General features: G+C 39.0%; 1 protein-coding gene across 4 annotated transcripts in view; it reads left to right on the forward strand.

Annotated features, from left to right (window-relative positions):
* LOC114474018 (unconventional myosin-Ic-like) overlaps window positions 1-21,506 on the forward strand; it is a 97,084-nt gene that overhangs the window by 39,552 nt on the left and 36,026 nt on the right. For 2 of the 4 annotated variants that reach the window (XM_028463860.1, XM_028463862.1), the window contains 3 exons: window positions 14,874-15,029; window positions 15,303-15,418; window positions 21,201-21,399. In XM_028463860.1, coding sequence (XP_028319661.1) covers window positions 14,874-15,029; window positions 15,303-15,418; window positions 21,201-21,399 — 471 coding nt within the window. Of the gene's footprint in view, window positions 1-2,509; window positions 2,696-13,705; window positions 13,912-14,873; window positions 15,030-15,302; window positions 15,419-21,200; window positions 21,400-21,506 lie in introns of those variants that run through there. The other 2 variants (XM_028463861.1, XM_028463859.1) reach the window with 2 other exon arrangements.

Below are 21,506 nucleotides of genomic sequence, written 5' to 3' on the forward strand. Positions count from 1 at the left end.
GTAAATAAGTGTCAACATACCAATGTAAATGAATAAATATCTCCAATAGTGCTTTCTGTAAACACATCATGGGGTCTTTCTTACCAGTGACACCATTATAGTGCAATATTCCAGTAAACAATATATTGGTTCCTTCAACAAACAGTAACAACATTTCTGTGAAGACGTACCTGCACATTTTAGTGAAAAAGCAGAAATGGTTTTGAAAAAAAACAAAAAAAAACAATCGATACTTAGCGCGAGCATATCCATAATCGATTGTGTGAAAAAATATTGCGATATATCGCCGTATCGAGATATCGTCACACTCCTGCATTTGATACACAAGGCATTTCACTGTGCTTTACAAGAGGGGTTGGACATCATTTGATTTTGAATGACTCTGGTTCTGATTCTGATTACGATTCCTCGATCCGATTCTGATTCTTAACGATTCTGATTCAAGAGGCAAGGTCCAAAAAGTCTGCATGTTTTAAATGAGCGAGCTAGCCAGAGGTAAGGCCCTATAAAATCCATTTTATCTTTTTACAAATTAAAAAAATTAATTTTTTTTTCCAAATTCCGTGTTTTCCACATTCATTTTATTTTTTTTAAGAAATATTAATGATTTTTTTTTTTTCTGAAAAAAATTATTTTTTATTTCCTATGAGTAAACAAAATAAATACTAATAAAAAAGCAAACTATAATTAAACAAAAATATGTCAAAAATAAACATTTAATTTAAAACAATGAGTAAGACACAATTAAAAGGTAGATATAAGCTGTACTGATATTCTGACTGCTCCTTTTTAATTATTTATATGTCATATAAAGATGTATGAGTGCAGCATTAACGTCACCCAATTCCCCCTCAGGGATCAATGATTTACTGAATCTGATCAGGTTTATTGATTAAGATTTGATCAATTTAATTTAAATTAACCTAATTTTAACTTATCCTGATGACATAATTCCAGACCATAATGATTAAACAAAAACAAATGGACTCAATGATGCATCAGTTATTTCACCATTAGGGGACAGAATGTTCTACAGTATCAGAAGTTATTATTAACCTACAATGTTTCAGACTCTACAATCCCTGGTCTCGTCTACAATAACAGAACAACTGTTTCTTATGGATCTTCTGTAGCTCTGATGGGATGTTCTTCAAACTCTCTGAGCAGGTGAAGCTGCTCAGAGCACGGAGCGTCCCAGTGCTACTCGAGAAACGAGCAGAGTTTCACACGGAGGCGGATCAAGCCTCTTTGCTAAGCCTCAGTAAACCATGTGATCAAGAGTAGCAGCTAAATATGGAATTATTCACTCATTCTGTTTGATCGAGTGAATCCACATTTTAAACAGAGCTCTCATCAATATCAAAGACTTATGTGTCACAAGGCTGTGTTTTTATCCATTTTTAACTGCAATTGTCTATTTTTAAATAAATGGGTTGTTGCTCAGGGACTGTGTGGTGGAGATGAGGGAAAGGAGTGACATAAAACTGAATTGTTAGCAGCTAAATATGGAATTATTCACTCAAAGTCCAGGAGTAAATTTGACTTTCACTCATTGTCAGCGTTCTCATCGATATCAAAGACAGGGCTATATTTTTACAATCTTTCAGCTACAATTGTCGGTTTTTGAAGAGTATTGTTGTCAACATGTTCTGTGGCTTCATAAAAACAGGAGTTGTGCAGACAAGCTATGTAACAGGTGACTTCTGCACTGAGATGTGCGGCAGCTGTCAGGGTAACCCTTGTTAGCGTATGTGTGTGTTTCAGATCAGCTAGCGTGGTGGAAACTCGTCTCCCTCTTTGTTCTCAGCAACATGTCCATTATAAGTTAGATGTCAGTCGTTATTAGTATTAACAAGCAGATGGATTAGACTCCTGCTTTGATCTGGTGTGTGTGTGTGTGTGTGTGCGTGCGTGTGTGTGTATTTGAGCGTGCACGTACAAGAGATCGGTCTGGAGTAATTACCCTCCCTGTAATTATATTGGGCTAATGACTCCAGGTCTCTGAGCCTGCATGCGTGCTTCATTGATTACACAGTGATGTGGGTGAGTGTGTTAAAGGCTATAGATGCAGCAACACAAGTCGTGTTAATGACAGTGAGGCCTCACGTCTGGCTTGTGTTTAGCTTGTAAATCTCAGGGTGGAGGAGAGCAGTACGGGAAGGAAAAGGAAACTCAAAGGCTCAAATAAAAGGTGATTTATTGGCTTGTGTTGCATTCACGACTCAAGGGTTTCCCTGTTTTCCTTATTAGAAGCACACGCACATTGCTCACCCTTTTGGGTTAAGGACACATTCAATCTCCTGAAGTGGATGGATAATGTGTATCCTCCTTGGAATTCACTGGGTGTAGTTTGATTGAGAACAGGATGACACAGCAGGGAAAAGAAGCAGAGGGAAAGAAGGAGTGGGGTAGTGTGTCACCCAACACGGAGACGGAGCATTTCCTCTGAAGGGAGGGAGAAAAAAGTGGGTGAACCAGCGTGGAGCTTAGAGAGAGTGTCGGTAAGGGGAGAAGCTTTGGCAGCTGGCTCTGCGGCCGTGGAGGAGTGATTCTAAAAACAAACTCTTAGCTAAATAGTGGTCGTGACGGGACGGGACGGGGCTGGAGGCTGCATTCTTACAGCGGGGCTGTCAGTGAGGGCGTGGTACTGGTGTGTGTCCGAACAAGAACCGGAGCCATGAAGTACAGACCTACGGTAAGTCCTTAATGGACAATAAATGTCTCAGAGCATCCTCAGAATGGAGGGAATTCTGTTTGTGGGGGACCTGTGAGAGGGTTTGTTTTCTGATGTTTGGGGTTTGGAGTCGACAGGTAAGAGCTTTACTCTCAGTTAGGATGCAGAAGGAGGAGGAGTTTTGATGGAAACAGCAGCTTTGTTTTTTGTTGCGTAACAAACCTGATAGTTGAGTTTCAAGGACACACAAACAGCTGAGAGGGACACGGGAGAAAGTCACACAGTGTTTTCAGAAACCCTGAGGGGGAGTATTTCCAAACAGCTTGCATTTAAATGTACCATAATGATTGGAGATAATTTAGCATCCTGGAGACGTTTGTTTTGTGTGTGTATTTATGTGTTTGCACTGCCTTGGCATGTAGCAATCCCATGGTAGTGTTCTGGAGCAGGTTTAACTGACTTGAAGAGTGTGTCAAGTACAGCTAGTTTATATTTGTGTGAAAGACAACAATTCCCCTGCAGCAATAATTCTAATTCTAAAGTGATTGTAGGTCAATTTAGGACAATACGATTGTGTATTTGTGGGTCGTTGTGTGACTTCGTCAAGTGATTGACTAACAACCAGAGAAGCCAATGTTGGCTTGTCTTTTTTTTTTTTTTTTTTGGCTTGTCTTGACAGCCTTTACCTACATTTGTTGTCTATAAGTAGCAGCTATCAAAGATAAATGCGTGGATGGATGGAAGCGATGAAGAAAAAACGCAAATCAAAGAAGAAAAGCAGTTAATGCATTATTTTTCTAAAACACAAACTCTTACGAAAACGTTAAATAGTTCATTCACCAACAGTAAGCCTGATTTGCCTTGTCAACAGTAACTGACCCCTACACACTACAGTATGAACTGAGATATTTTACTCTGGTTAGTTTAGGTGGCCGTAACCTCCTCACTTTAATGAGGTTCTTCATGCTTTTGGTTCAAGAAGTTTTCTAATATGGTAACTTGTGATGCACCGAAAATTCGGCCACTGAATATTTTTGACCAAAAATGGCCCAAAAGTGCATTTTCAGTTTTCAACCGAAAAACTTTTATTCACCGAAACAACCTGGCTGAAACAAGATGTGATGATGCAAGCAAACACCGCTGTAAGTGTGTGTGTGTGTCTATGTACGAGCCAATGTGTTCGTGCAGCGGCCGTGTATAAATACACCTGAGCACTAAAGCACATTCTAAGCAGGGGGTTGCATGCACAGAGTGGAAACTTTGAAAAGTTTCTGTCATGACGACGGGCACCCCTGTCGACAACCGGACCCTATACACCACCACGCATGTGAATTATATGACTTAGGTTTCTTCTCTATACTGCCAGTTGTTATCTCTGAAGGCCCGTTGCATGTTAGTTGCATGTCACTATGACTCAACACCCACACACCCACATTTTGTTGATACCACATAGAGGCTCAGAAATCACAGTTGCAGGGGTTGGCCTGTGGTGTGACTGATAACTGGTCCCAACTACTGCCCCAAACTTCTTGCACCAACCAAACTATTGTACAGAGTACACCCAGCACAAGAAAAGAAAATGTCTACTTTCAATTCTCTGGACACACTCTTGCTACTGATACTCACCTGTGTGTGAGCTGTTCTGTTTACAGGAGCAACAGGCTTGCTAAACTTTCCTTGTGACTAATTAGAATAAATTACATTGATATTATACCACTCTTATCAGCTGTTCATTTAAAAGATCCACAAAGTAGGTAGAGAAAAACCTTACACGTGTCAGCGCACGATTCACAGAGATCCTCTGCACTTCATCACGACTGTACAAGGTCTTTGTTATGAAGATCATTTATTGGATTAAAGCACAAGAAATGATGCACGCCACAATGAATGCAGAGAACCTGCTTAGAGATAGAAGCTTGCAGGGAAGGAAAGGAGAAGCAGAGCTAACAGTCAAAATCAGATTTCACTGTGATTTAGCTGTTCTTCATCAACAACTTAAACGCACTTTGTGTTTTATGAGAGGATATATTTAATTTGACTCTCTTTCCCAGTCAGTTATAGGCCTGTACATTATTATTTAATGCATGAGTTGTATTTTTTTTATACTGTACATTGTTGTAATGTCACTGCTCACTACTTATTTTCATATATTTTTGATTGATTTATTCTTTGAAGCAATAATATTAATTTATACATTCACAATGCTTTAATAAGTGAGGTTAGTACACATTCATATAGCCATATATTTGATTATACTAATAATTGGCATAATCCTGTCATTTGGTTTTTGGCCTTAGTTTTCTTATTTTGTATTTTCAGTCCAAGACTTTTCATTTGGGTGCATCCCGTAAGTTTAATGATTTTGGTCGACTGGATAAAGGTGCTGAGGTCCTGTTGTGTTTTTTGGGGCTGAAGCACAGGTGCAGGGTTGACGTGTTTGTCAGGATTTTGGACTGCAGACATTCTTCACTGTGTTGTCATTGCTGCCTGCAGGCCGTCTCACTTCAGCTCAGCTGGTATTTGATGCCTGACTCACATCACCTTCAGCAGGCCATTCACTTTCTATTGTTCATTGTTCAGCAGGTCTGACAGGTGACTGGCCTGGTAACTCCTCTGTTCACCAATCATAGTATCTGAATGAAATGCTAACTTACTTACTTAAAACTGGCTAAGAGTTTTCAATGAGGTATTCTAGTTAATAGTAGAATACTACCAGAAATCTAAATAATTCATTTTATTTATTTACTGTAAAATTAGCTTTTTAACAACATTAACACATCCATTGTTTAATATCTGATTGCTCAAATTAACTTAAACATAACAACTAAAACATAATTAATACACAGACAAATATGATGTATTTTGTGACGTTAGATGCCATTTTCTTAATCTAACCTCTCCTACAGGATGGTTAGTTTGGTTAATGTTGTTAATCTGGTCTTCAATTAAAACCAGTGGATGGAAACACTTCAGATCATAATTTATTTTAACTTTAGCTATTCTCTCTGCAGTCAATAACTGCTTCCATCATGTCATGTCATGTCACTGTATGGTCTCCTGCAAACAGCAGGTTGGTTAAGGTAAGGTTTACGTAAACATTCTTAATTCCTTAGTTCAACAGTAACTGGATTTTTAAATACAAACAGGTTAGCTTGTTTATCCAATAAACTCATCCAGATAATGCAACTGACAATCAAACTACAAGTGCATGCAGAGGTAACACTTATTAATTACATGTATTCAGTATAGTTTATGGGTATTTGCACTTTTTTAGTATATCCTGTTTGTACTTAAGTACGTTTTAAAAGAAGTAAAGTAATTATATTTGGGTTTGAAATTTTGGGTCAGCAGTTTATGAAGGCACATTGAACATAATCCATAATGTTCTTAGTCGTGCCATTTCTGATCAACACCCATCCACTTTCTTCACTTCAGGATGGGGTTTCTATTATCTATTATGTTGTTACCTACATTTTTATGTTGAATTGAATTTATTGTTATTTTGTAAAAATAAAAAAAATTGGTAGACTACAGTTTGACAAACCTTTGTACAGATGTCTGTGTGTAAAATAAATTAAGTTCTTATTGTGGTAGATTTTGTCTCTTGCTTTATAAGTTTATACATGAGATATTTACTGTATACAAGGAAACTGTGGCAAGATTTATTCCCAAAAATAAACGTAGGAGGTGAAAGTAACTAGTAACTTTTACTTTGAGTACTACTTAATTGAGCTAATTTTTATTTGTACGTGAGTATTTTGTGTATTACTTTCTTGTTAAGTTCATCTTCAGTAACAGCAGTCACCCCCATACACGACACGGTGGGTCATACAAAAAAGGAGCCGCAGTGACAGAATCCTGTTCATGTGCAGCAGCACTGAGACGTTCAGGAGGTCTTTTATCTCGGCTGCCATAAGACTGTACAATGTGTCCTGCTAATGTGTACTTTTTATTACTATTGTTTGTAGCCTTTAATTAGTTAATTATTTTATTTATGAGTATGTGTGTGGAATGTATGACACACGCTCTATGCTACTGGGCACTTGAATTTCCCCTTCTGGAGATGAATAAAGTATTTATCTATTTATTTTGTACTTGTACTTGAGTATAATATCAATCAAGTAACAGTACTACTACTGGAGTAGTATATACCAGTACTCTTTACACCTCTGAGTTATGGCTGGATGATTTTGGAAAATAATCTAATTGCGATTTTTTTTTTCCTCAATATTGCAATTGCAATTTAATATGCGATTATTTTTTCAAGGGCCTCTTGTCATGTATTTTTTAATGAACACGAGCAATAAATCAATCTGTTTCATAATAAACAATTTCAGATTTATTTAAACTTGAATATACATTTTAAAGCACAGATTACAACAATAAAGCAAACAAATCTGTGGCTTTACCTCTTCAACATATCTAACTAACTTCACGTTTCATGAAACATGTAAACATGTGGGCTGCACATCTTAGACACTCTCTGAGCTTTACAGGACAGTACAAGACAGGACAAGGAAAAAAAAAATGCCGCCTTTGGGATTAGAAAATTGCGTTTTATAATATCGCGATAACATTGCTAATGCATTTAATTGTTCAGCCCTACTCTGAGTGCAGGTTGGTTATGAAAACCTATGAGGACAAAATGTCGAAATGCTAGTACGATTTTAGAGGAAGAGGATGTAGATGTCGATGGTGGGTGAGATGCGGAAGATGCACTTTAGGACGGACGAGGAAACCAATTTCCTGCTGCTACAGCTGAAGTAGCTGTAGGCGCCTGTACATCCTAAAATACGTGGATGGGAGAACACATTTGTTTTATCCGCTGTAATCTTCCTCTTCAGATTAGCTAGAACTACATCAATAATGCACTGTTTTGTAAAGGGCACAGCGCCACCTATTGAGGTGGAGTCCGACGGCGTTTGGGTTTCTCTCTTGAATGATTACTCAGACGAGACGAGTTTTTTAATCAAATAGTGAGCATAGCTTGATGTAGCTGTGTGCATGTAAATGCACTGAGTGTGACATCTGAGATGACTGAGCACACCCAGAGGGATGTAAAGGTCAAGGAGAGAGCTGCTATTGTTCAAAAACACACTGATCTCTCCTGCTGCTTTCATGTGGGTGCTTATGGATGTCGGGAATAGGAAGAGTGAGCGTTTGGCCTCATTACAGTATAGTAAGAATATTAAGACACCGAATGAAACGTGTTACACAAACCATCAGGTTTGGATCATTTAAGATTCTTTCTTTAAACATTTTAAATGTCAAACGGGGGCGTCTGTCATTAACTGCTGCAGTAATTCCAGTCAGATTCAGAATACGGTTCAGAGCTTTTCCTTGGTTTGTGTAATCAAATTTGAATGGGTTTTTAAATGTAGCAACAAACGGACCAATCAATTGAAGAAAATAAGATTTTGGCAATCAATGATCCCTACAAAAACAGAAAAGACTTGAAACACAAAAGTGATAATAGTAACATTGATGATTTAAGAGCAAACCAGTGTGTCCTTATGGGTTGGAGAAATAATCGATGCATCGTCATTCAGTCATAGTGATCGATAATCGATTCGTACATTTCCAATAATTGTTTATTTAAATGGTCAGTCACAGGAATACTGTGGAAGGATATTTTGATGAATTAACTGATGTTTTAAAATCACTATAGTTCTTGAGCTGCTTATTTATGTTTAATATATAATAAACTGTATATATTCTATCATTTAGAATAGCCCGTCACGTTTTTTGTAAATGTCACAGTGAGGATGCTTTGTTGCTTTATTTTGCAGTTCTGCATGAACAATTCACAGATGTCCTTTGCTAGTTTAATAAAAGGTAAAAAGGTAAATGTATCTCCTGCAATTGCTATGTTTTTTTTTTTTTTTAAAAAAAACAGCAATTCGTCAGTGGTCACTGTGAGAAACTAAGAAATTCTGTGAAAAAGTTAATCGAGATGCATCCATTCATAATTCAATCACAGTCCATATAATGTCAATCTAATCGTGAGGTGCCTAAAGATTTCCATCACTAGTCTTTAGTCTTTTGGCTTTATTCCAGGTTGGTGGGACACTAGAAAACAAGGTCCTTACCATAAGACACTGAAGACAGTAAGCAGAGCCTTGGCTGAGGACTTTAAGTCAGATGGTGAGAGATATTCTTTGGCCACAAACTGTGAGAGATATCTAAGAATCAATTCTAAACTGTAAGGATAGTCTGTAAAGAGTAGCTAAGATGAATTTCCAATGGGTGCACAGAGTTGCTGAAGTATTTCCTAATAGATAGAATCCAGCTATCCAGTTAATGGATCTGTGTAGCTGATGATGATCGGAGATGAAGGGTTCAAGAGCTCACCAAAGCTCTTGTTAATCATCCTTACTGAAGACCACTGTCAGATTTCATATCATCACACATGGGTCGGTTAGTGCAACACATTCTTCTCCTTCCATTCAGCCTGGCAGTGTCACTCTGAGAAAACAAACTGTAAACTGTTTTCTGATGTTTTCAGAACATGAAAAGCAGGTTCAGTTAAGGTTCAACATCTTACTAGTATTCAGACACTTTGTCCTCATAGGTTTTCATAACCAACCTGGCATAATTTCAAATAACTTTGATTCTTGTCCAACTCTCTGAAATGTAGTCAAAGTATTTGAGAGAAATGTAAGAGTGACTGCCCTCTATGGGTTGAAACTTAGCCTTTACAATCAAATTTTTCTATTGGCTGAGATGGAGGCTGATTAGGTTTTAGAGGGAGCTTTCATCACAAAACTACCACTGTTGGCCCCGCCCCTCCTATAAAAACTAGCACCCATGAACTGACTGAGGGGGGTTGTCTTAACTGCTCAAGGAGCCCCTCCCATAAGCAAGGCATTTTTATTTTAATTTTTTAGCCTCGATGCACATCAGGGGTTAGGTTTAAGGCTGCAATGATTAGTTGACATAATCGATAATGTCGAGTAAAAAAATTAGTCGACGCGGATTTTATAGCGTTGATGCGTTTAATCTTGTAAATTAATGATGAAATCCAACCCGTGGCTGTTTCCTGCTTTCAGAATGACGGAGAGAGGAAAACACTGAAGAAGCTTAAATGCGACCTAAAGTTTTTCAAGCTTCAGAACTTTTGACCAAAAACAAACCAGTGAAACACTTTAAGTGTAAACTCCGAAGTTCAGCTGTCAATCATTAAAGCACGACAGAGATACACAGAGGGAGGGGGGACCCCCATCCAGAGACAGCAGAGCCCCGTTTTGTCCACGAACCCATAGAGGAGTGACATCACTACGACTGATATTTACCCAATTTTTCATTTCTAATCACATACAAATGTGTGTTTTAGCCGACCATCTGTGATTTAAATAGTTATTAAATAATAATGGGTATTATGTCTGTGTGTACGTCTGAAAGCATGTTTAGCACTTCACTCATCAGTGAGATAGTGACGTACCACCTTTCAAATTATTTTTTTCCTTCAGCTGATACTAGTGACATCTTACGCTTGAAGTTTGTGATATTTAATTTATTCATGATTTTAATGTGATTTCAATGATATTTTATGTGTTAAATATAATGACTACACTACAAATACATGTTATGTCATTGTCTTAATTCCTCTCTGTAAAACATGCTGTCAGTACAACAGGGACATGTTCACAGGTGGAAGGATTTACACAGGTGTGCTAAAAAAGCAATCCAAAATATGTCCTTCAAAACAGAAAAATGATCGTGACTAATCGAAAAAATAATCAATAGATTAGTCGACTACAAAAATAATCGTTAGTTGCGTCTAGTTGAGTTATACTTGTACATTTTGTGTTTGAGATGTCCTACATATGGACTAGGGATGCTCCACATAGGTTTCATGCTGCCAATCACTGATACCGATCACATGGATTGGCTGTACATTTTTCAGTGTAGTTGTGATGAGTGTTACCGGCTTAGATGGTTTGGAAAAAAAGGAACCATAAAATCACCTACTTTAAACAAAAGCATGTTTTTACTTTTTCAAGATAAAAAATACAAAAACCTTGCAGGCACAATGCAGCAACTATTCAATCAAAGAACAACTGAAAAACACTATAACAGATTGAAAACATTAAGGCTCTCAACTCCTAAATAGTGCAGAAAATAAGATAGATGAAAGGCAATATATCTCACAACACTGCCTATATCATGTCAAATAACAAAGAATACATTCAAAGTCAAATGCAGGTTGCATTCAAATAAATCATAATTTACGAAATCAAAAATACCTGAGAACACAGCTTAGCAAACTCTGTTGTGCACTGTCAAAGAAAAAAACAACTTGGTGCTTACATTTCTTAAAATGTACAAAATAAACAATATAATGGGTCTGTTGCTTTGCATGTAAAATAAAATAGCCCATTTGAACAACATAAATATGGTCTTAAAGACCTTGAAACATAAAAATACCACAAGTGAACTTAAAGTGTGTTTGCTTTGAACAAGAAAAATATGTCGAACAGCATTTGCACATTCTAAATGTCTGTGACTTGTTGAGAAGCATTGTGGGAAGATTATTTACAATAAAGAGAGCATCTCTTCTTTTTCGGCTGCAACGTATGAGCTACAAGTGATCGGTTTTTGTGATCGGCAATGAAAGGCATAGATCGGCAAACTCCGATCACAGAGTTTTCCACAGACATCGGCTGATAATGATCGGTGGCCAATTGATCGGAGCACCATTAATATGTACCGATTGAACTCTTGCACTCTTGAATTCTGCAGAGGTCAGTATTTATCAAAAGTGGTGAACCAGCCACCAGTCATGGGTTTGATCCATCAGTAGTAATACGTGATTGCGGAAAACAGGAAAAAAGAGAATTCATGTTCTGAAACAGAAAAATCAGTCTGACTCATTTTTCTCTCTCGCTGATGACACGGAAAAGCCTCACATGCATGTGTTGGAACAATATTGTGCATTTCCATTTCTAACTGACAAAAGGGTGACTCAATGTTGAGAAAGTGTGACAAACTATGTTCAATTCCTGGTTTGGCTGGTTATCAAAAATCATCAAAGTTTAGAGAGTTCTGAACCCCATTAGTACACGAACAAGATCCGTAGCAGTCCGACGACCACTTCATGTTTCATATTAAGAATTCACCAGGTATAGGTGTTGGAGGCAGTGTTACCCATAATGCACTGCAGAGCCATTCCTCACTTCCCCATTCTTTGTCTTTCTCACACATTATCACAACATTGGCTGAATGTTGTGGAACTCCTTTTAAACAGCTTTTTTTTCTGGATGTTTTCACAGCATTTTCATTTTTCATTTGACCAATAGGTTTATTTTGAATCTTTATTAAGGCTCTCATTATGAAAAGTGCACGTCTGTTTAATCCTGTTGTGATACATGGGTGAGCCGAACACCTATTTTCAGCAATTGGTCGATATTAGCTGAGTCTCCTCTTGCTAACCTGGCTTCAAACTGCCTTGTTTGCTAAACAGGATTTGGAAAACATGACGACATGTACTGACTGGGTAGACACATAGTTGGTATGTTCCTGAGAACGGGTGTAGGACCAGTGTGTTGCATCACCCTCAGGAAAGCCAAACAGTGAAAGAGGTATGAGAAAACAATGAAGTAATGGGAAAAAAAGCAGAGGGAAGGTGAATGTACTCAGGAGGAAGGGGAGGAGTGAGTGTTTGGGAAAAAAAAAGAGTTGGATTTCTTTCCTCCTAGGCTCCATAACATTTGGTGGTGTCTGTAATAATCCATAATGCATAATAAAGTTTGCTGCCCTAACAGTGATTTGACCCTATTCCAGATGGTGAATTCTGTTATGTTTGGTCTGAATAGCCTCTCTGTTGAGTCTTCCAGAGGAACGATCTTCTGCTCAGCAGGAAGTCCTATGTTTCCAGCTGCAGCGTGTTAGCATTCAGAGAAGTGACAGGGCTGTCGCTTAGCCTCAGCAACACTTATCAAAGTATCTCCCCAGATGTTATCCAGCCCTGATTGGTCAGGGCTAAAGCCCGGTCCCATAGTGTTTGACATCACTAATTTCTACAAGTTCTGAGCTTTACATCACTGTCAAGCATTGTGATTGGTCAAAGCATTGCCGAATTAGACCCATGGATTACGGCATCAAAGGAAAAATAGCATTACGCATGGCACAGGACAAACTTGTGGAAAGCTTTGGCACAGTTTTGGCAATGTGGGCATCCGCCTATTATTAATTATCATCACCAAACTTGCTGTTGTTAATGTCCATCCATAAATTATTACTGCCTTTGTAGCCTTCCCTTTTGAGAATTGGCTTCATATTTGATGTAAATCTCTGTGTTTTTTTAGGCAGACTACAGATTTCTGTGTTTAAAACATGATTTATTGTCACTCAATATAATGTAAAATTTCACATCAACTGTAAGGGTCCTACTTCAATTTACAAAAAGAAGTCTTCGGTGAACTTAATTGCTGATTAATATTTAAGAATGTTCTGATCTTCATTAGAGGGCTTATGATTTCATCCCAAGAAGTCTTTAAACAGCAGGGATCCATTTTTAAATTAACTGGTGACTGAATATTGCTGCCTGTCAATAAAGAGTAACTAAATCCCTCAAACCACTTTTTTTCTGCTGAAAACAAAATGTATTTGGGTATGAAGTAGAAGTGTTGTTGATTGATTCTTGATTCCAGGCTATTGACTGAAGTTAATTTATTTGGTGATAGCTGAAATCATTCCTAATTAATCGTCCACACTGCAGTGGAAACACAGGCGACGAAGTGATTTAAAGCACTGGGTGTTGTGTTGATAAGAGCTCTGCCATGTGGAATTTCAGGGAGTTTTCATGAACTTTCCAGTGCAGTTTGAGTGAAACCAAAAGCGCTCATCCATCACCACCCCTTCTCCCCAACATTTTACTCTCCATTAGAAGTGTCACTAATAATATAGACTCCCCTCCCACAGACCTTTCCTTCACCTTCTCACTTCATCTCCTCACAGTCTCCTCAGGGATAAAGTGTGCTGCACTGCATAACACAACAACAACACCTGCTGTGCTCTTGTGTGTTCGTGTGTGTGTGTGTTTGTGTGTGTGTTGTTTGTCCCTGTTCTCACGCTGGCTGTTGCTTCTAACCAGCACAGCTTGTACTCGCCTAGTTAGGTGTGGATCAGTTGAGCTGAAAATGGATGTTAATAATCTTCGTAAACTTATGCGTAAAACGCAGGCCTGCATTATTGAGAACGGTTTTCTGGGCAATCGTGTTGAGGAACTTCAACATGTAAGTGTTGCCTTTAACGTTTCCTTTGATGGATGAACTGATTACTCAGGGGGGCTTTCGCTTCTATGTCGAAGTGTTAGTTATTTTTAAAGAAGTGGTGATATTTGTGTCTTATAGCGTATGGGAAACAAAGATTACAAAGAAAAATAGTACACACTCATTTGCTCAGCATTGTTTAGCAATTTCTTTAAACCTTCCTCCACAATAATTTAGACTTTTGCTTGATGTCATCCAGAATCATAAATAAGCAAGAGTTTTTTGGGGCAATATTAAGCATTTCCCTTGTTTCCCTTTTTGTATTGTGTAACATGTTGTTGTATTTTAGAATGGACTCCAGTCAACCTGTGTCTTAGTGAAGAGGCACAGCTTAATGTTTATGTGTTCCTCTTGACTGACTGGATGAAATATTTAATTATTTCTTTATTCAGACCACGTTTAGCTGCATCCTATTTAAATTTTTTTCATTCTAAAGATGACAATATGCATGTGCTTGATATGTTTCACACAAACAAACGTTCAAACAATATCTTTTCATACCAGGAAAATGCTGAAGGCCTTATTAGTCCTTACTCTAAGATGGGAAGTGACTTTGCCAAACAAAGTGGGAGGAGCTTGTCCCTTGCTGCCCAATTTATCGGGAATTGTGGATCAATTGAATTTATTAATTAAAGACATGAGCATAATAGATGAATTTTAAGATTAGTGTTTTAAAAGGATTGCTTCATTTTAAAGATGCAATATTGATCCTTGAGTTTCACATTAGTACATGCTCTCCCTGAGCATGCATGGCTTTTCTGGATGCTCATCAGTTTAAAAAAGAAAAATATGAAAAGACGGGATATATGAGACCTAATAAAGACGGATTGTGATGTAGGGTTCCCTTACACAGAAGACCCATAACGTGATTAATGTTGGGAGCATTGTTTTATTGGTTTCTAACCCAACAGTCTCTTTTCTTTTAGGTGGTGGCTATTGACGGTGTCCGGGCTATGATGGAGTCGGCCCTGACAGCCAGAGACAGGGTGGGCGTGCAGGACTTTGTTCTGCTGGAGAACTTCACCAGTGAGGCCGCCTTCATAGAAAACCTGAGAAAACGCTTCAAAGAAAACCTCATCTATGTGAGTGGACGCACTGAGCACTGACACTGTGTGTTTAGAGTGGAACTCTATTAGGTCTCGAGTCCTCAGAATATTATTAACATTATCCATAAATACACATACATCCATATTCAAAGGTTTAAGGATGTTTTTGGCATTTCCTGTTTTTTTGTTTTTTTTTTTTTTAATTGAAATAAATGCTCCCATGCAGCAGTTTGTGTGTACAGAAAAGCAATGTTTTTTTCAGTAGTAGAAGTAAACATCATCATCATTGTGCCATTGTGTTTCTTTCAGACATACATCGGCTCAGTGCTGGTGTCTGTTAACCCTTACAAAGACCTGGAGATTTACACCAAGAACCACATGGAACGATATCGTGGGGTTAATTTCTATGAAGTTTCTCCGCACATGTGAGTACACAGTGCCTGCACACCTTAGCCTAGTGACATAGTCAATTTTAATTTGATTTCAAACTTTTTCTAAAGTGAGTCAAAACATGACACCAAAACAGCAAATAAAAAAAATTAAAAAATGGTTCCAAAAATCATACAGAATCACAGAAAAATGCAGTAAAGGACAACAAATACACAGGGGTAATTGAAAAACACACAAGATTACCACAAATATATACACAAATTACTAAAACTGCACATAAATGAGTTCAGAAACACTTACCCACAACAAAAATACATAAAATGTCCTCCAAAACCCACAGAACACTTTGTTTTTTTTTGTGTTAATGCTCAGATTAGTCATTATATTAAATGCTAATGTGAATGTTGCTGATGTGGTGCTCAGATCAGCATTCTGTGATAGAAGTTGCCCATTTCTGGTATAATCCACACATTTAATAGTGCTTCTGTGTAATTTTCAGCATTCTAGTTTGATTTGTTGTTTGTACAGCTATCATATTATTCCCTGACTCAGCCAAACAGTGATGCCATTGCTTAAGTAGATGGTATGTTTACTGCTGCACACTCAACAAGTGTATATTCACAGAGTGTAGAGGAGCATCTGTGCTGTGACTGTCAGTCTCTTGAGGTCTGTGTGTCCGTCAGACGGTCAGTGAGTGTTTGTTTGAAGGGTTGCCACAGGAATGGTGAGGGAATTCCCTCGCAAACCCTCCCAGATCCCACCACAGGTCAGCAGCGAACAATCCCGCCATTATGAGCATGAAGTGTATCATCAGAACGCAGCACTTAGTCCGTTTTCTCTCGCCACCCTGAGCCCTGCTAGTTCTTTCCTTTTCTGGAACTCAGAGCCAAATGTTTTTCCTGAGTGGAATGATAGGCCCAGAGAGAAAACAGGAGGGAGAGGTGGAAAGAAAAGTAAGCAAATGATGGTACCAGGCCAGAGATTTCCCCCCTTGAGAGGGAAATCTTCTGACCTCTACGTGAACCCCCAGCTTCTCGCTCTTCCTACACCTATTATCACACAGATCGCTCCACGATCTATCTTCCTCTATTTTTCATCCCAAAGAAATGAATCTGGTGTGAGGAATATGCTCGAACATGCTGAAACAACAGGTCGGCAGTGATAGCAGCTCAAAGTTGATTTATGATACTGTAACTAAAACCAGCTGCTGTCCACTCTGCTGTTTGAGATAGCAAGTGTTGATGAAGTGTTTCCATTGTCCCAAACTGTAAGAGAGGTCTGTGATTTAACCAGAGATGCTTGATATTAGCTTTTTGCTGATATTGTCAAACACTAAAATTCCAGTATTAACTAATAACAATATTAGGGGTGTAATTATACACTCAACCAATTATTTGTTTCGAATCCCAATATTTAAAAAAAAAGAAAAAAAAAAAAGAAAGACTGGAATGTAATAATGCACTTAACTCCTTTCAATTTGAATACATAGAGATCATATATTTGAGAAAAAAACAGATTAGTCAAAGTACAGATTCTTGTTCTTTTATTTAATGTAATATATTTTCTTCTTATAACCTTCTTACGAACCGCCTGGACTCAAAAACCAGAATAAACTGCACATTTCTTAATTTTTCACCATGCCAAGCTTAACAATTATATATATATAGTTATTTATTTATGGAAACGTACAAAAGAGAAATAAGTAATTAAATAAATATCAAGTGTCTGTCGCTCTTTGGCGACGGTACAGACTTAATTTTGATCGTTATACCACTGGCTAGGGCAGAGTTTGGACGTTGCGCGGTAAATAAGTTGATGTGTTTCAATTAGTGCAAGAAAGACGCACAATGCTGACTTGTCTCTACATACTCACGCAAGGATGTTAATAGTGTCTGGTTGACGGGTTCTGGCTGAAAGAGACATTGTCTTAATTCGGGTTTGGGTCATGTTCTGTTGTGCTCGGGTCACAGTACCCCCTATTGTTTAAGCAGAGTAAGCACATACTGTGCTGTATCCATTTGAATCCCCCTTATTTGCATCCATTTTTAGCCTATTGAGGATATATCCTTACATCCCTAACCGATATATATACACCTAATTTTAGGTCACATTATTTATATCTCCTTGAATAACATTTTAATCTTACCTTTATTGTGAAGTCCCACTGGATGTATTCCACACGTCATGGTCCCTATTTTGAGCAGTGCAGCCTGCACGGTGCCCCTAGTGGCTGTGTTGTGTATTTATTTCAGGTGTGGACAGAAGGTGTGTTCTCTTTGAACTAGTGGTGCGATCAGGATTGCATTCTCCTCGTTCAGCTGAATCAAACGTCCTCATTATTCTGAGACGTGACTCATTAAGATAAACCTGTCAGACCGAAGAGGCGGAAAGGAAGCGGCGGCTGTGTTTGAAATATCACACTCTGTACTATACACTACAAACTCAATGAGTATATACTGTCTACTTTATACTATAAGTATGATTAGGATGATGAGCATTCCCACTGAAGTAAACTTCCAAGTTTCCCAAGATGCATTCAAAAGCAGAACAAAGTAACTTTCGCTTAGTGCTCTTGCTAATGGTCCCTTTTGGTTATGTCACTGTCTTAAACACTCTGCTCCCCAGAGGCAGTAGCTCCTCCTAATCTTAATCTTGAATAAGCCTACATTCTGCGCAGACACACACATTTTTTGGTAATGACGTCTCTGGAGCAATGAAGTGACCAAAATGCACCGCTGTGTTCAAGCGACTCAACATAGGCGATTGAAGTGACTGCACTCGCTACAGTTGCGTTCGGTGTGAACGCACCTTTAGTGTGTATTGGGCTGTCGTAAAGCAGTACGCGTTGTGAGAACGAGAACAGAGCTACAAGACTGCCATCTGGTCGGAGGCAGGGAAAGTGCTGTTTTCTGGCCAGAGACAGCAGGGGGGATGAAAGATCGCCACATAAACACTTGTATTACCCTCAGAGAGACTACTAGAAGGATTTAGTAACTCACTCAGTGCCATTGACGAGATGACTCGTCATTTCAAATCCAAACGCTCAGTGCCATTGACGAGATAACTTGTCATTTGCGTTTTTTTCATGGGGATTACTAGAAAACACCCTAGCGGAGGTCCCTCATCAATATCTAAGCTGTGGGGTGTTGAAGTGGCCAACTGTGCCCTGAGGATGGCAGCAGTGCACCTTTAGATGAGAGATTAGCCACTCAAGCTACCATTAGCTGGGGAGGAGAAGCAGGAACGAGTGAGATTATGGTGCTACAGAGTGATATTGTGACGTATCCAGCAGCTCACAACTCCACATACTAACACAGAACATGTGTGGACCTGAGTGGATTATTGATAATGTTGAGATGGTGAGATAAAACCATGTAGGAGGTAGCAGCGCACCTTTGGATGAGAGATCATCCATGCTCAGCAGAGCTAAGAGGGAGAGGACGACAGGTGTTTACGAGACAGAAAATTGCGCTACATACGAGAGTTGACGTTCCCAGCAGCGCACAGCAGCGCACACTCGACCAGGGAATGTGTGGAACTCACAGATAGTGCGGCGATGGTGAGATAAAACCATAAAAAAAACGGGGAACGCAGTGACACTCTGCATGTCCGGGAGGAAGAGGAAGTTGCATGTGTGCAGACGCGAGAGAAAGTTGGATGAACGCCAAAATACAGTAAGGAATCTATTCAACTCTGACCCAGATAGATAAATAATGTTCAGATGTTAGAGTTGTCACTAAAACAAAAAAATATATCTTCTATTGACAGGGTTTTTTTTAGAAAAAGGCTTTTTTCTAAGCTTTGTGCTCTGAAACTGAAGATTTGTGTAAAACTTGCTCTATTAAACGGCTGATTACAAAAGAACGAAACAGATTTCAGATAGTCATAGTGGAAAATATTCTGTGGGTCTTTAAAAATCAGTCAAAATGCTTAAAAACGGCTGGCACTGGAGGGGGTAGAAAATCTGAAAATGGATGGCACTGAATGAGCTAAGGTGAAAAGTTACTTAGTTGGCTTTAAACCTAGAAGGATAAAAACCTGAAGCACAGTGGGGCTAAATATCTCTGTTGATTCTCCACATTTAAAACTTCTGAAAACATTTTAAATGAGAAATTGACCAAGTAGAATAGCAACATGTGCTCATTTGATCCATAAAACTCACAGAAAACACATTGCATGTTGACAATTTTTGAGACCCGCTATTGTGCTACTGACAAAACTTCCTGCTGACGTCAAAACAAGAGCCCTATTTACAAAATCGTTAAAAACAAATGGATGACAAGAAGAGATGCTTTTGTTTTGAAAAGGGGATGTTTGATTTTCAACTTGAAATTGGTCCCAGAATGATTTTACATTCCGCTTGCAAAGCATCATGGGGTGGTTGAGTATGACCAGTGAGCCCACTGTGCACACTCAAAAAATGCCCTGATATAGTATACATTCTGGTATTTCTCACATACTCAATCTTTTCACACTATAAAATGTGAACGCACTACACACTCATTTTGATGTCAAACCTAGTATGAATAGTACGTTAGTATGACATTTACAACACAGCCAATGTTTCAAACCAAGAGTTCCTTCAACCTTCTTCCAAGGACAACAGCCGTGCTGGTCTGTTGTGCCTGAGTTCCGTACAGCCGGTGTGCTGCGTCGTGCCTGAGTTGCTTTGTGTTTGAGAGATGTTTGTGGAATCCATTTTCTCACGTTGATGTCTCACAGTCGGGGGCTGGCGCGGCCCGTGCTTCTCTGTCCTGTGTCAACTGTCATCTTCATGCACAGGCTGTTGATGACAGTTATTGATTCACGTCTGCAGCTGTTGTTCATAAACATGAGAGCCTCACCTCTCAGCTGAGAGTTGAAGCTTTGCTTGGACACAATGAGCTGATGCTGACCTGCTGCTGAGCCACACATTATTACTAGGCCTTTGTCTGGTAAAACCACAGATGTATAAAAACCTGTTTATGTTGGTCAACACTAGCACAGCTGTCTCATCCTCAGGTGTTGACTGACTAATTTCTTCCACTTAGGACGTTGCAATTTTACCAGTGTTTATTCATCTGTTTGGTTGTTTGTCTGCTAGCAGGATTACATAAAAAGTACGTAACAGGTGTCGACAAAATTTTAACTAAGATAGACCTTACGCCGTGAAAGATTCAATTACATTTTGGAATTTCAAGACATTTCATGTCTCAGTTTGCTAGTGACTCATCAGAAATTCACCGGTATTAAAAGGTCAGGTCGGGAACCCCAAACAATATTCTATATTGGTAGAACAGCAGCACATATCTGTGGAAGACCGATATTACATGTTATGGCAAATATCCAAGGGCAGATAATCAATTAAAAAAAAAAAAAAAATCTGTTGGTTCGGACTTAAATTTGACCGTTATACCATGGGCTTGGGACAAGCTCTGGCCAGGTCCGGACCATGCGCAGTAAATCAGGTGAGTAAGACGAACAAATGGATGCTGACTCACCTCGGATCATTTTACATGCGCGCGCATGAACGGGAATATTGTTGGGTGTAAACCTGTTCAGTCTTAAAGAGACATAGGCTGCATTCGGGTCTGACGGGTTAGGACTGTGTTCTGTCGGGCTTGGGCTGGGTCGGGTCCTCTTTTTTTTTGGCTTGATTAAAGCTCTTTTTCCACCACTAAAGGCCGTGATGTCAAAACAAGCAGCACTAAAACAGTCACAGCACCTCTATCTAGAGATGGACAATGTTAATGTTTGACAGTTTTTATATTTTTAAGACTTTCTCAGTAAAACCCACAGCATGCCCCTCACATGCACCACCTCTCTTCCCTCCTGCAGCTATGCCGTGGCCGACAACTCGTACCGCTCTATGAGGACCGAACGAAAGGACCAATGCATCCTGATCTCAGGGGAGAGTGGAGCTGGGAAAACTGAGGCATCCAAGAAGATCCTGCAGTACTATGCTGTCACGTGTCCTGCCAGCGAGCAGGTGCAGACTGTCAAAGACCGCCTACTCCAGTCCAACCCGGTGCTGGAGGTGAGGAGATAATGGCATGTGCTCAATTTGGGAACATTGTGGAGGACATGCAGACATTGGTGCAACCAGTTGGTCTGACTGAAAGAAACTTGATGATTCAGTGATAG

The sequence above is a fragment of the Gouania willdenowi genome, chromosome 13 (genome assembly GCF_900634775.1).
Source record: "Gouania willdenowi chromosome 13, fGouWil2.1, whole genome shotgun sequence".
NCBI lineage: Eukaryota > Metazoa > Chordata > Actinopteri > Blenniiformes > Gobiesocidae > Gouania > Gouania willdenowi.